Source organism: Notamacropus eugenii, chromosome 2, assembly GCF_028372415.1.
Source record: "Notamacropus eugenii isolate mMacEug1 chromosome 2, mMacEug1.pri_v2, whole genome shotgun sequence".
Classification (NCBI taxonomy): Eukaryota; Metazoa; Chordata; class Mammalia; order Diprotodontia; family Macropodidae; genus Notamacropus; species Notamacropus eugenii.
The window spans coordinates 379,104,475-379,116,896 of record NC_092873.1 but is presented as its reverse complement, the minus strand read 5'-3'; the positions used below and the strand labels follow the sequence as shown (position 1 = coordinate 379,116,896).

At 45.9% G+C, this 12,422-nt stretch overlaps 1 protein-coding gene across 2 annotated transcripts; it reads left to right on the top strand.

The window, feature by feature from the left end:
- The first annotated feature begins 16 nt into the window (after positions 1-16).
- Positions 17-12,422, top strand: DCST2 (DC-STAMP domain containing 2). Of its 2 annotated transcripts, XM_072647143.1 has the most exons (15): positions 17-366; positions 1,173-1,343; positions 2,325-2,426; positions 3,328-3,525; positions 3,814-3,879; positions 4,421-4,634; positions 5,609-5,766; positions 7,169-7,333; positions 8,489-8,656; positions 9,907-10,007; positions 10,435-10,565; positions 10,940-11,067; positions 11,662-11,755; positions 11,896-12,060; positions 12,146-12,422. In XM_072647143.1, the coding sequence occupies exons 1-15, from the start codon at positions 111-113 to the stop codon at positions 12,333-12,335; spliced, it is 2,307 nt and encodes a 768-aa protein (XP_072503244.1). In that variant the 5' UTR covers positions 17-110; the 3' UTR covers positions 12,336-12,422. The 2 variants fall into 2 exon arrangements, with proteins under 2 accessions (XP_072503244.1, XP_072503245.1); XM_072647144.1 differs by lacking the exon at positions 8,489-8,656.

The following is a 12,422-nucleotide window of genomic DNA, read 5'->3' as shown; positions in this document are numbered from 1 at the left end:
TAAATCCAAGCTTGTGGCTCCTTTAAGAAAGAGGTGCTTCTGAGCAGAGCCCAGTGGGCATCTCAAGGAGACCAGTAAATAGATGAGTATAGAAGCTATCCCTCAAATCCATGGCTGGCAAAGAGATCCCTCTGTGGGCACGGGAGCGGAACAGGCGACAAGAAGTGGCTCAGAGTGTGGGTAGCTTTATCCTGGGCCTCACCCTGGCTACAGCCTATGGGCTTGTAGGCCTGTTGGTGCAGGGACACAGTCCTTGGATGTGCCTGGTGAGCACTTTCTCTCTAGCTGTCTTCTTGGGCCTAGGCATGGGCTTTTCCCACTCTGTTCGCATCACTGTCCTGCTGCTGCTGCCTCAGGCCTTTTCTAGTGAGTCCAGTGATATCGGGTGAGGGGGTATTGAGGGGTGGTCACTTCAGAGAAGAGAAAAGAGGGCTGGGAGGACACATGGATAAAAGACACCTGGGTTGAAGAGGAGAACCCTAGGGGATAGGGGAGAAAGGATCATTGCAAGGAGGGCCAGGACCTGAGAAGACACTGGCATCAAGGGGGACAGCTATAGGAAGGAACAGTGAGGGAAAGAAGTGAAGAGTAACTGTGATTAAGTGCTGGGGAGACAAATAGAAAATAGAGATGGTAGTTCCTGACCTCAAGAAGCTTATGTATTAATCAGGGAAACAACACATAGAGGGAAGTGATGGCTAAAGAAGGGAAAGTCACAAGGAGTTTAAGTCAAGAAATAGCTCAGTCCATGATCAGACCTTTTCCAAATACAAAGGTAGGAATGATTGGTTTGAGTTCTCGAGGAAAAAGGCAGAAAGGAGATGGAGAGGGGAACTCTGGACCCCTAGGACAGATAATGACTAGGGTAAAGATGAAGAAGGGTGAGTCTTGGGGTTGAAAAAGATGATGAAGGTCCTGGGATGAAGATGAGGAAGGCTGGCTCTAGGGTATGCAGAGCAGAGTGCCTCAGCTCTTCCCAGGATTGGCCTCTGATGGTCTGGGGAATGAAACAGCATCAGCAACTAGAGGGTGAGGGTGGAAAAATAGCCAGATCCCAAACTAGCTCACCTTGGAGTGGGCTCTTAAAAGAATGAAAAAATTGGTGTTGGGGTCTGAGAAGGGATTGGGGTGATATCCCAGTAAGTATTCTGAGAGCTCATTACCTCCACTAGGACAGGGCCGGACACTGCTACTGATTGCAGCCTTTGGGCTGGTTATGCAGGGCCCCTGTGCCAACATTATCAGAAACTTCAATCGGGCGAGTGATTCTGTGGCTTGTGGGGCTGAGCTGGCCCTTAACCAGAGTGCTGAAGTGCTTCAGCGGGCTCGACAGCCCCTAATCAGTAAGAGTTCCTTCCCTTCTGCCCCGCCCCCCTCTTCATCTCCTTCTCCAGGGTTATTGCCTTTTTCCTGCTCTCACCTTCCCCTGCAACTTCAATATCCCAGTGTCATGGTTTCTTTATAATGATGGGTCTTGAAAAGGAGTGTGGTCTAGTGGTCTCAAGTAGAGGATTTAGAACTGAATTCGAGTCCACATTCTTCATTCTATGTAACCTTAGACAAATTACTTCTGCTTCTGGGCTTCATCTATAAAATGAGGGATCCCTCATCTATAAAATGAGGGATTCAGACTCTTAGGCCTCTTCCAGCTCTATATGCTATGACCCTGTGGAACCCCAACACCTTCACCCATCCTCCAAGATGTAACCACTTTCATTTCTGCAGCACTTTCAGATTTACAAAGCATTTTCTTCATAATTATGGTGGAGGGAGGTAGTGCCACTATCAGTTATGACTAGCTTGGGAAGATGGGCAGGGACCTGTGCTTCCTCTCCACAGCATCCGAACTCACCTTACAGAATTCTGTTTGTTGGCTAATCCTGTGGCTGTGAAGTGCCTTGAGTCACATTCCCGTCCATTATCCCTGGGCCTTCCTTTCTCCCTAAGCCCCTAAGGCAAGGGCCAACTGAGCTTTACAGGTTGTGTCCTCTCCCAAAATAACCTCACTTAGGTTGAAATATCCTCTATGCCACCACTGCCACCGGGAAAAAAAAATGTTTAGTTTGGGCTCTGGTAAGAATTTATTTAATATTCATTTTAAAAGCAGTTTAGGGAAGCTAAGTGATTGGACTCTGTTAGCACACTTAGTAAGCAGCAAAGGCTGCCTTTTGATTATTGGGAAGCATCCCTTCCCAAGTACCAAGCAGTAGCCCTTGTTCCCAGGCTTTGGACCAACATCCTCCATACCTCAGAGGTCAGGACTCAGACCTCTGGGAAGGATTTCCTCACACCACCTCCCTTTAGCCCCTACTATTTCTTACCAGGTGCTCTGAAAAAAATCAAGGCCATTGCAGTGAAGGCCAAGGAGGTGGCTGACCGGATCCGAAAATTCTTCCGTTCTATCATGGATGGTGTGAAACATGTGGGTTAGTAGTTCATTTGTCTACAGTATACTCTTCATAGCAAAAAAGCATAGTAAAATTCCCTGTTCCTCTCACCTCCTAACTTTTCTCCCTGATGTGTTCCTCCTCGGTCAGGGTCATTCTCTCAACAGTCTTTCTTATATTCCATTGGACTGATCCAATAAAAACAAAAACACCTCCCCCCCAAAACATACCCAATGATACTGTCTCCTCCAGACCTAGCACTTGGATGAGAGAGGAGATTCAGGAATCTAGTAGCCTCTGATTCTTCCTTAGCCCCAAATGGGTTGTTCTACTTTGAAGAAGAGGACTGTCAACCAGGCCCATAGTACCAGCCCCCAGCTCTACTACATTCCTGGGGAGCCAGAGCTAGTAGGAGGCATCACAGAGGCCCTAGGCATTCCTCCTCCCTCCAGGGAGAAGAAGGAGAGGGAAAGGAAGAGGAGAGGAGGGAAAAAGCATAGGTGCTGTGCTAAGCACTGTGCAGATATATCTCATTTGATCCTCACCACAATCCTAGGAGGTAGGTGCTATTATTATTCCCGTTTTTCAGTTAAGAAAACTGAAGCAGGAAGATGTTAAGTGAATTGTCCAGGGTCACATAGCTAGTAAGTGTCTGAGGCTGTATTTGAACTCACATCTTTCTGACCCAAGCCCTGCACTCTTTTGCCACCTAGATGTCACTTCCCTATCTACCTTCCCTTGTTTTCTGGATCTACTCTGTCACATATGGAAGAGGATTACTAATAGTAGAAGTGGGTTCTATGTAAGAGAGAGAAAAAGTATGAGAAGATATTGTCAATCCATTCATCTATTCATCCATCCATTCATCTATCCATTCATTCATTTATATCTCCAGCAACTATTAATTGGATGCTCACTCTACCCACCCTTCTCTCCCCAGTCAGGGCTCTGAGGAATGTGTGGTACTGGCTTTTGCACATTGGCGATGTGTGCAATTCTGAGCTAGGCTCACCCTACAGAAAATGTGCTAGGATCTTTGACGATGCCAAGGATAGCTGCATGAAGGCAGTGCCCCAGTTCTACCACCTCTGCTATATCCTCATGCCTTTCAAGCTGCTACTCTGTGGTCTGGCCAGTGGTGAGGATGGGCCCACTGTAGAGGTGGTTGGGGAAATCACTACGTATAGTGGGATTGGGTGGTGGAAGTGGGTGGTCAGGGTGGGGAAGAGACAATGAGGAAAGGATGAGAGATGGGTCTAGTAAGGACTAGGGTTCAATGGGGAGGGCATAAAACTAAAGAAGGGAGACCATTGGAGGGGAAGAGTGAGAAGCAACAGGGTCATTGGAGGATACGGCTGATACTGGGAGATAAGTGAACCATGAATCTGTCCCTCATTCTGTGTTGTTACCCCTCTGCTCCTCCCAGTGGCCCAGCTGTTCTGTGTCATCCCTCACTATGTACAGCCATTCTTGCAGACCACCATTGGTACCCGTGAGTCACCCCTCCCTGTTTCTTACCTAGAAGTGCTCCCTCATTCCCATTAAGCTGATCTTTTCAGGTTGGCCAATCATTATTCTCAGGGATGCTTCTCAGTTCCTAGGGTCCCTCTTCCTTTTCATTCATATTCCATAAGATGCTACCATATGGGTCCCTATTCCATATATATATATATATATGTATGTATATATATATGTAATATATATATATATAATATATTTTATATATAATATATTTTAACATAAAATACTTTTCTGTGCTTTATCTCCCCTTGAGGTCAAGAACACGTTAAAGGAAAAATGCTTTGTTTTATTTATCTTTGTAGCTTGGCATGTCCTCCCCTACCCTCTACCCTATCACAGCACTGGGCACCCAGCAGGCACTCAATGTTTGAATGAAAGCATGAATGAATGAATCCCAGAGAGGATTTTTTGTTCTGTGTGGTTGACATCTTTCATACTTGATCCCTCCTCCTCCATGGGGTTGTACCTTTGCCCTGATTCTGCTGACTTCTTATTCCTACCACCTCCTCCAGCGGTGATTCGATTGATTAACCGTGTTCGTAGTGAGTTTGAGTTCAACGTCACAGTCTCCCATCACTTCAAAGTCAATCTCAACTCTTCCCGAAGCCTGTCTCAGGTGGCCTTTGACCTACGAGAGGCTGTCAACTTGAAGCTACATCCAATCAGGGAGACCCTGGCCTTGCTTGACCATACTACTGCACTACTGCTGACTTTCCTCTATCTCCAGTAAGGGATGGGGGGGAACATGAAAGGCAGGGGATCTGGGACTAGGGAGCAGGGATTTCAAAGTCTCTGAGACTTTGAGGGCTTGCAGTGAGAGGAGCATGACATTTCTTAGAAGGGGTTTCCAGGTTGATACTGACCAATCCAAACCTAGGACCAGGGCTGGGAAGGCATGAACATGCTGGGGTGCAACACCATTGGCTGTTTCTTTCTTCCTTTATTTTTTAATTTTATTAATGCTTTGTTTAGACATTTTTCAGTATCTCCTCCTCTAAACCTTTCCTATAACAACACAAAAAAAACCCCAAACCATTTATGGAAACCGATCAATACAAGAACCATGTGTGACAGTAGTAGTAGTAGTATTAATAATAAATTGTACAACTACTATATGCCAGACACTGTGCTAAATGCCTTATCTCATTTGATCCTCACAATAACCTGGGGAGTAGGTACTATTATTATCCCAATTTTACAGTTAAGGAAACTGAGGTCAACTGACTTGCCCAAGATCACATAGCTAAGATATATGAGATCTTCCTGACTCTAGGCCCAACCCTCTACCCTTAACACCAACTGTCTCCTGCAGTACCTCTGACAATGTATGTCCTATTCTGTGCTGGTAGTACTCCACCTCTTTATGGAGAGGAGGGAAGTATGCTTCATCATCTGTTCTCTTGGATTAAGACTGATCATTTACATCATGGTTTACCTTCCTTTTTATAAGTACATATGTTTGGTTTAAACTGTTTTTTCACATATTTTTAATGCCAGAAAACCCTTCTCTCCATGGCCCAGATTTCTAAATCAAGCTGTATTTGTGAGAATGAAGGTCCATAACCTCAAAAGGACAGTGGTGGGGGTGAACTTGCCAAGTGTTGTATAAGTCTATAGGGTGGGCAGTCCCAGCTCTGGACCTCTCTTAGGAATGATGCCCTGAAAGGCTCTGAGACCTCTCTTACCTCTCCCTCCTGCAGAGCCCTCTTCTACCGCTACTATTACCTGACTCAGGACAACTTTGACAACATCTATATAACTAAACGCTTCATTCGTATGGATACCCTCCGGATCCAGGCTGGTCTGCCTTCAGTCCTGCCCCTGAGTCCCAGGGAGTCCACTCGATATATTCGGCCAGGTGATTATGTTGCTCTTAAAGACAGAAGTTTCCTAAAGACAGTATTGGGGGTATCTGGGGAAGGGTCAAGAAGTTACTGAGAAAGGGTAAGAATGCTAGGACCCTGTGTCATAGAGGTCTAGTTACTATCAGTACTGACCGCACTGTTTGTTGGTGTACCTCTGTCTTTCATGTTAGGAAAAGATTTAGATGGAGCAGGAGAAACAGACTCTGCCTTAGGGGAGAGTCCAGTCTTATGAAACCAAATACCCCTTCCTCTTCCCATGACTACTATCTCAAGGACATAGATGAAGAGAGAGGGAAGGTCCAGTGATTTATCCAGATAAAACTCTATAGAATTGGAGACAGGGAGAGGGATGAGAGGACCATCAGGGGATGGATGTTTACTTTGGGAAGACTTCCTGGAAGAGATCTTGGACCAGTGATGGGAAGAATGAAGGCTATCTAAGAGGGGCAGAGAGCATTGGGTGCAGAATGAATGGTTCTTGTGGGACTGGGAGACAAGGACCGATTTTGCCTGCTATGGTGGAGAAGCAGAGTTAGAGATTCTAGGAAGACAAGGCATGAGTGGACATCACTGCCATCATTACTTAAACTCTCAGTGCCTTTAGCAAGTCTCTAAGACTACAGAGTGCAGAGGAGATGAAGGGATTTTCCTCTTCTGAGAGTTACTATATCAGTGAAAAGCAGGTCCAGGCCCTAGACATAATCATCACCATCATCACCAGGGAAATTACTTAGTCAGAGTGAAGTACTGTGCAAATGTTAAAATATTATAATAGTTAATATTTACATGGCACTTTCATGACAAGGGGGTGGGATTCTACACATTTGGCAAAAGGAACCCCTTGTGGCTGTGTATTTTTTGGCAAGGCATTCCCTGACCCCCATCTTCACCATTCAGGATGATTTTCTAGATGAGAAGACTGAGGTCCAGTTAGGTGGCCAAGTATAACAGAATGTTGTTGTTGTTGAGTTGTTTCAGGCATATCCAACTCTTTGTGACCCCATTTGAAGTTTTCTTAGCAAAGATCCTGGAGTGATTTGCCATTTCTTTCTCTAGCTCTTTTACAGATGAGGAAACTGAGGCAAACAGGGTTATATGACTTGCCCAAGGTCAAACAGCTAGTGTCTGAGGTCAGATTTCAATTTAGGTCCTCCTGGTTCCAGGTCAGGTGCTCTATCCACTGTACCACCTAGCTGCCCATGACCAAGTAGGAGTCTTATTTCTTGGTGGACAGGGTCAGGGTATAGGAAAAAGACAGGGGGATCCCATAATAGAAGGGACTCTTTGACTTATTCCTTAGGTCACTTTCATAAGCACCATTTCCATGCAGCACTTCTGGCTGTGCTAAGTCTCTGGTGCCAGCCTTCCTCTCCCATAGACTCTTCTTCTTTTCAGGTTCCCTATACCTGTCTAAGAAGGAGAGGCTGCATTACACCTTGGCGACCTTCACCCTAATCCGACATCTGCTGGTGGTATTGCTGCTAATGGCACTGGACTATGCCATCTTCTGGCTACTGGACTTGGCTCGCTATTGGCTGCAAGGGGAGATTGTGGCTCGAAGTGAGAGTACCCCCCGTCAACCTACTCCTCCTCTGTTTGCCCTCCTCTGGACCCTCTGACCCACCCATTTAGTCTTTCTCCAACTCTTACTCTCCATTCCCTTCCTATAAACTTCCAACCAATTCTTACCTCTTGTTCTGGATCAAAAGATAATGAGATTTAGAACTAGAAGGAATTTTACGTAATCAAGTTTATCCCCACTATCTCCTATGTAATAGTGGTCTACCCTTCCACCCTCTGGGCCAGTAGGGTTTTTATATGCATTTGAGGAAACATTCATCAAAGAGAAGTGACTTATTCAATATCACCAAGGTTGGGCTTCAAACCCAGGTTGTCTGACTCCAAATCCAGTTCCCACTTAATAATAATAATAGCATTTATATCATGCTTTAAGGTTGGCAAAAGCCCTTGAAAATATCTCAGTTGATCCTCACAACAACTCTGGGAGGTGGTCGTTACTATTCCCATTTTATAGATGAGAAAATTGAGGCAGAAGGAATTTACATGGCTTGCCCAAGGTCACATAAATAGTCAAGTGTCTGAGACAGGATTTGAATTTAAACTTTCCTTTGTTTATTTATTTGTTTTTGGAGGCAATCAGAGTTAAGTGACTTGCCTAGGGTCACATAACTAGTAAGTATCTGAGGAAGGATTTAAGCTCAGGTCCTCCTGACTCCAGGGTGGGTGGTCTATCTATTAACTTATTTCCAAGTCAAGTCTGGTGCTCTTAACCACCACATCACCCAGTTCCCTTTTCCTTCTGGTTATTTTGGCTGACATGAGTTGAAAATAGATTCTACTATCTTCCTACCTTGACCTAGGCATGGTGCTATACCCATTTAGAATGGGTTAAGGGTGATGGTGCTAAGGCTCTGCTTTGCTCTGGGCAGAGAGAGAGAGAGAGAGAGAGAGAGAGAATGTGTGTGAGTGTGTGTGTGTGTGTGTGTGTGTGTGTGTGTGTGTGTGTGTGTGTGTGTGTGTGTGTGTGTGTGTGTAAAGTGAGAAAATGAGGCTATGGGCCCCTTCCTGCTCAGAGGATCTAGGGGCCTCCTTATCCCCAGTGCGTACATTTCCTGGCTATAAAAGTGACCCTTTCAAGAAGGGAAAGCTGAGATGGATTGATTTCACTACCTGTCCTATCCCCTGTGTTCCCAGATCCTGTGTTGATGTCAGTCACTGTACAGGGGACAGGGTATGTGGGACAGATCTATCGTGACCTGGTATCAGTATTTGACATCCTTCAGCAGGGCAATATCACCATCCTATCTCGGCGCTGCCTTCTCCGTACATCAGAACCCAACCACAAAAGCTATCTACTCATTGGTAACTGTTCAGAGGGCACTGGACTCACAGATCCAGAGGGCACTGGGAGATTTAATCAACATTGGAATATTGAGATTTAAAAAGTAGGCTAAATGACAAAGTGGATTTGAATTAGTTGAATGTGCAGACCCAAAAAATAGTAGTGACTGATAGCTAGTGTCAACCAGGAAGGAAGCATGTAGTGGTGTACCTGGCCTACCATTTGGTGTTTTTCCTTTTTCTTTAAAAAAAAAAATTATTGAGTTGAATGAAAGCATTAGTAGCTTGTTAATAAAATTCATAGATGATACAAAACTGGAGAGGATAGCTGCAAGACAGATGCAGCTAGCCAAAAAGATCTCTACAAATTAGTGTGGTAGACCAAACCTAGGAAGATGCAAATATGGTAGGGACAAATGGAAAGTATTACTTGTGTTCAAAAAATCAATTGCACAAAAACAGGATAGTGGAGACATGGATAGACTTAATTTCACGCTAAAGAAAATCATGAGGTTTTAGTGGAATGCAAGCTCAAGTATGAATTGATGTTGGGGACATAGAGGAGAGAAAAAATACAGCAATTTTAGGCTATATTGATAGTGATGTGAGAGGTGATATAGTTTAGTGGGTAGGGAGTGCTGACCTTAAAGTCAGAAAGACATGAACTGGTTCTGATACATACTTACTGTGTGATCACTTAGCCTTAGAAATGACAACACCTATTCTCTCTACTTCCCACCCAGCTGTTGTAAGGATCAAATGAGATAATTAATGTGAAATGCTTTGTAATGATTAAGTATTATATGGGATACAAGGGCAGGTAGGCGGTGCAGTGGATAGAATATAAGGCCTGGAGTCAGGAAGACCTGAGTTCAAGTCCTGACTCAGACCATATTGTGTGACCCCTCCTAAATCACTAAACCTCTCAATGCTCCAGGTAACTCTAACACTATAAATTGCTGAGGAGGGTTTATGAGGTAAGGAATTCCTTCATTCAGAATTCCTTATAGCTATGAAATCCCAAGTCGGGTCCACAAAAGAAAGTAAATGTTAGTTATTGTTATAATGATTGTCAAGGGTATGAGGTTGATGGGAGTAGGGGAGAGGGGAATAAGTTCCAGAAAATGGAACCTTGTTTTGGGAGTCATAGCATTGGGAACTAGGGTCTCTCAGTCTGTCCTCATCAAGACCTGTGCAGTGCGGGGAGGATGTAGGGCAGTCCAGGTATGGGTCTTGTATTCCTTCTCTGGTAACACCCACCTTGTCCACAGGCTTCATGTACGGCCTTTGTTTCTTTGTTACCCTCTTTGGTTCTTATGTTGGGCGGATAAATCGGATCATCTGTGCTTCCTACTACCCATCCCGGGAGCAGGTGAAGGGCCTACAGCCCCAGTGGATGGAGTGGAGGGAGGACAGCCATCTAAACAGTGGTTTACTGGTCAGAAGTAGTTAGGTGTTTGGGAATTTGAGGAAACTCAAAGTCCTTACTTCCATTTCTGAGCTCCCATGGTTCCAAGATTCTCTGTAGACCTCCCCCAGGGCAAACACAGAGAAGTTTCTCAGGGCAGGGTTTCTTAGGATTGGTGTCTCTGGGTTGGGGATACCTTGGGAGGGGGTTTCCACACAATCATACAGTTTTACAGCTGTAATATCAGGGGTTTGGTAATTCCCTTTGCATCCCCTCCCTCCCAACTACCTTTGCTTAACCATATGTAAGGGAAACCCTTTTAGATTTGGGTAGAAATCTATCCACTGTTGGATCTTAAAACATTGAGCACTCTGTCCAACATCCCATCCAGGAACGGATCTCCTTCCTGTACAACAACCTGCTGTCCCGCCGATCCAACTTGCCCACTTCTCTGGTGGGTGCTGTGAGGCGTCGGGCAGCTGACCAGGGTCACACCAACATTCTCCTTGTGCTTGCTGCGAGGTGAGTTTTCTCCCTCCCCTTTCTCCCTGAAGGGAAAGTCCAACAGCAGATGATCTAGGAGGTCAGAGTAGAAATTCACCCCTAAGTTGAACGTGCAAAATACTTGTGTAAAGTAAGAGGTACCTCCGGATGTATGGGATACTCTGAAGGATTCTCTAGCAGGATAGAAGGTGGAAATGGGGCCAAAGAAATAGGAATATCTTTCTGGTTGGTTCAGTGAGGGTTAGACTGTGGGAAGATCTTCCTAATGGTCAGGTCAAAATGGCAAAAGTAATGGGACAATAAGGGACAGGTTCCCAACATCTATAGAGCTTTAGGGTGGATTAGGGAAGGGGATGCCCCATTCAGAGGCTGTACCCAAAACCCTCCTACAGGTGGCCTTGCCTGGTACCATTGATCAGTCTCTTGGGAATACATGAGACCTACTGTCTAGGCTGTGGGAGGCCTCAGAACGAACATGAGATGGAAGACTTTGTGTCCTGTAGCACCCCAGGTTGTAGAGGTAGGCCTGCTGGGAATCACCAGAGTCTTGCTCTAGAGATGCCAACATAGTACCATGGAAAGAGCTCTGCATTTGTTGTCTGAAAGGTTAGCTTCCAGTCCCATTTAGGTCATGCTGAAACCTAGGGAGTCATTTAGCTTTCCTACCCTCGGTTTCTTTTCTCTGTAAATGAAGGGCATGGACTGACTGGCTTCTAAGGTTCTTTCCAATTTTAAATCTATAATTCTATTTCATTTGCATAGACACAATCAATTGTGGTCCATAATTTACATAAACTTTGCATAGGTTTTACATTTGGATCCAATGTTATTGCTATGCATGGACTCGTTTGCATATGGACATAGTGATTTGCATATGCATTTTGTGATTTACATAAGGCAGACACAAATTTGTCAGTTTTGGCCTAATTTGCATTGCACCCTTTCTTCAATTTGCATATAGTTCTATTATGGCATGGCATCCCATCATTGGCAGCCCAGTAAGGTGGGGGGGGGGGGGCAGGAAGAACTCCAGGAAAGTCGGGGGAGGGAGGGAGGGAAGGAGTAGCCAGGCCAAGTGTTCCTGAGTCACTACTCCCTGGGCTCGGCCTCCCAGGCCTCTTCTGCAGGTCCTGCTTCCGACTCCTGGATAACACCTGCTCGGTGTGTGCAGCGCCCCTGACTCACCAGGGGATCCTGGATCTGGAGCTGTGAGTTCTCAAGGACACAGCTCGCCACGGGGTTGGTTCCAGAAGGGAGGAAACTAGGAGGCAGAGGTGCAGGGGAATTCACTTGTCTAGGATGATTCAGAAACAACCTCCAGCTCCCTAAGTTCTGAGGCTTCCTCCAGGGACTCCAGTGATGATGAGCACCCCCGCCTGTGGCTGGCTTCAGCCAAAAGCCTGAGCAAGGAGAAGCGAAGGTGGTTCAAGAAAAAGCTGAAGGCAACCCTGGGGAAAGCCAGGTTCAAGAAGCTATCCCTCCTTTCTAAGCAAGATGTAACCTATAGCTCAAGGTGAGGGGAGAGCTGAGGGACTTGAGGAACAGGAATGCAGAGGAGGTCCCCGCTCCCTTCCCCCCAATCCGTCTTCTCTTGTCAGTGATGAAACAGATTCCGGCGGTGACCAGCTGCCGGAGAATCAGGATGGGGTCAGTGGTGAGGAGGCCAAAGACAAGGAAGAGGGTGAAGGTGACCCCAACCCCTCACTGCAGTCTACCTCCAATCCAGAGCCTTCGGTCCATATCCCCATCCCCCCTCCTCCCCCCCCCCCCCCCAGAAGTAGCCACTGAGCGCTCTGGTGCCCAGCCCTCCGACCCTGCCTTTGCTGCCACCCCCACCGCCACCCGAAATTAAAGAAGGAAGGAGAGGCGACACAA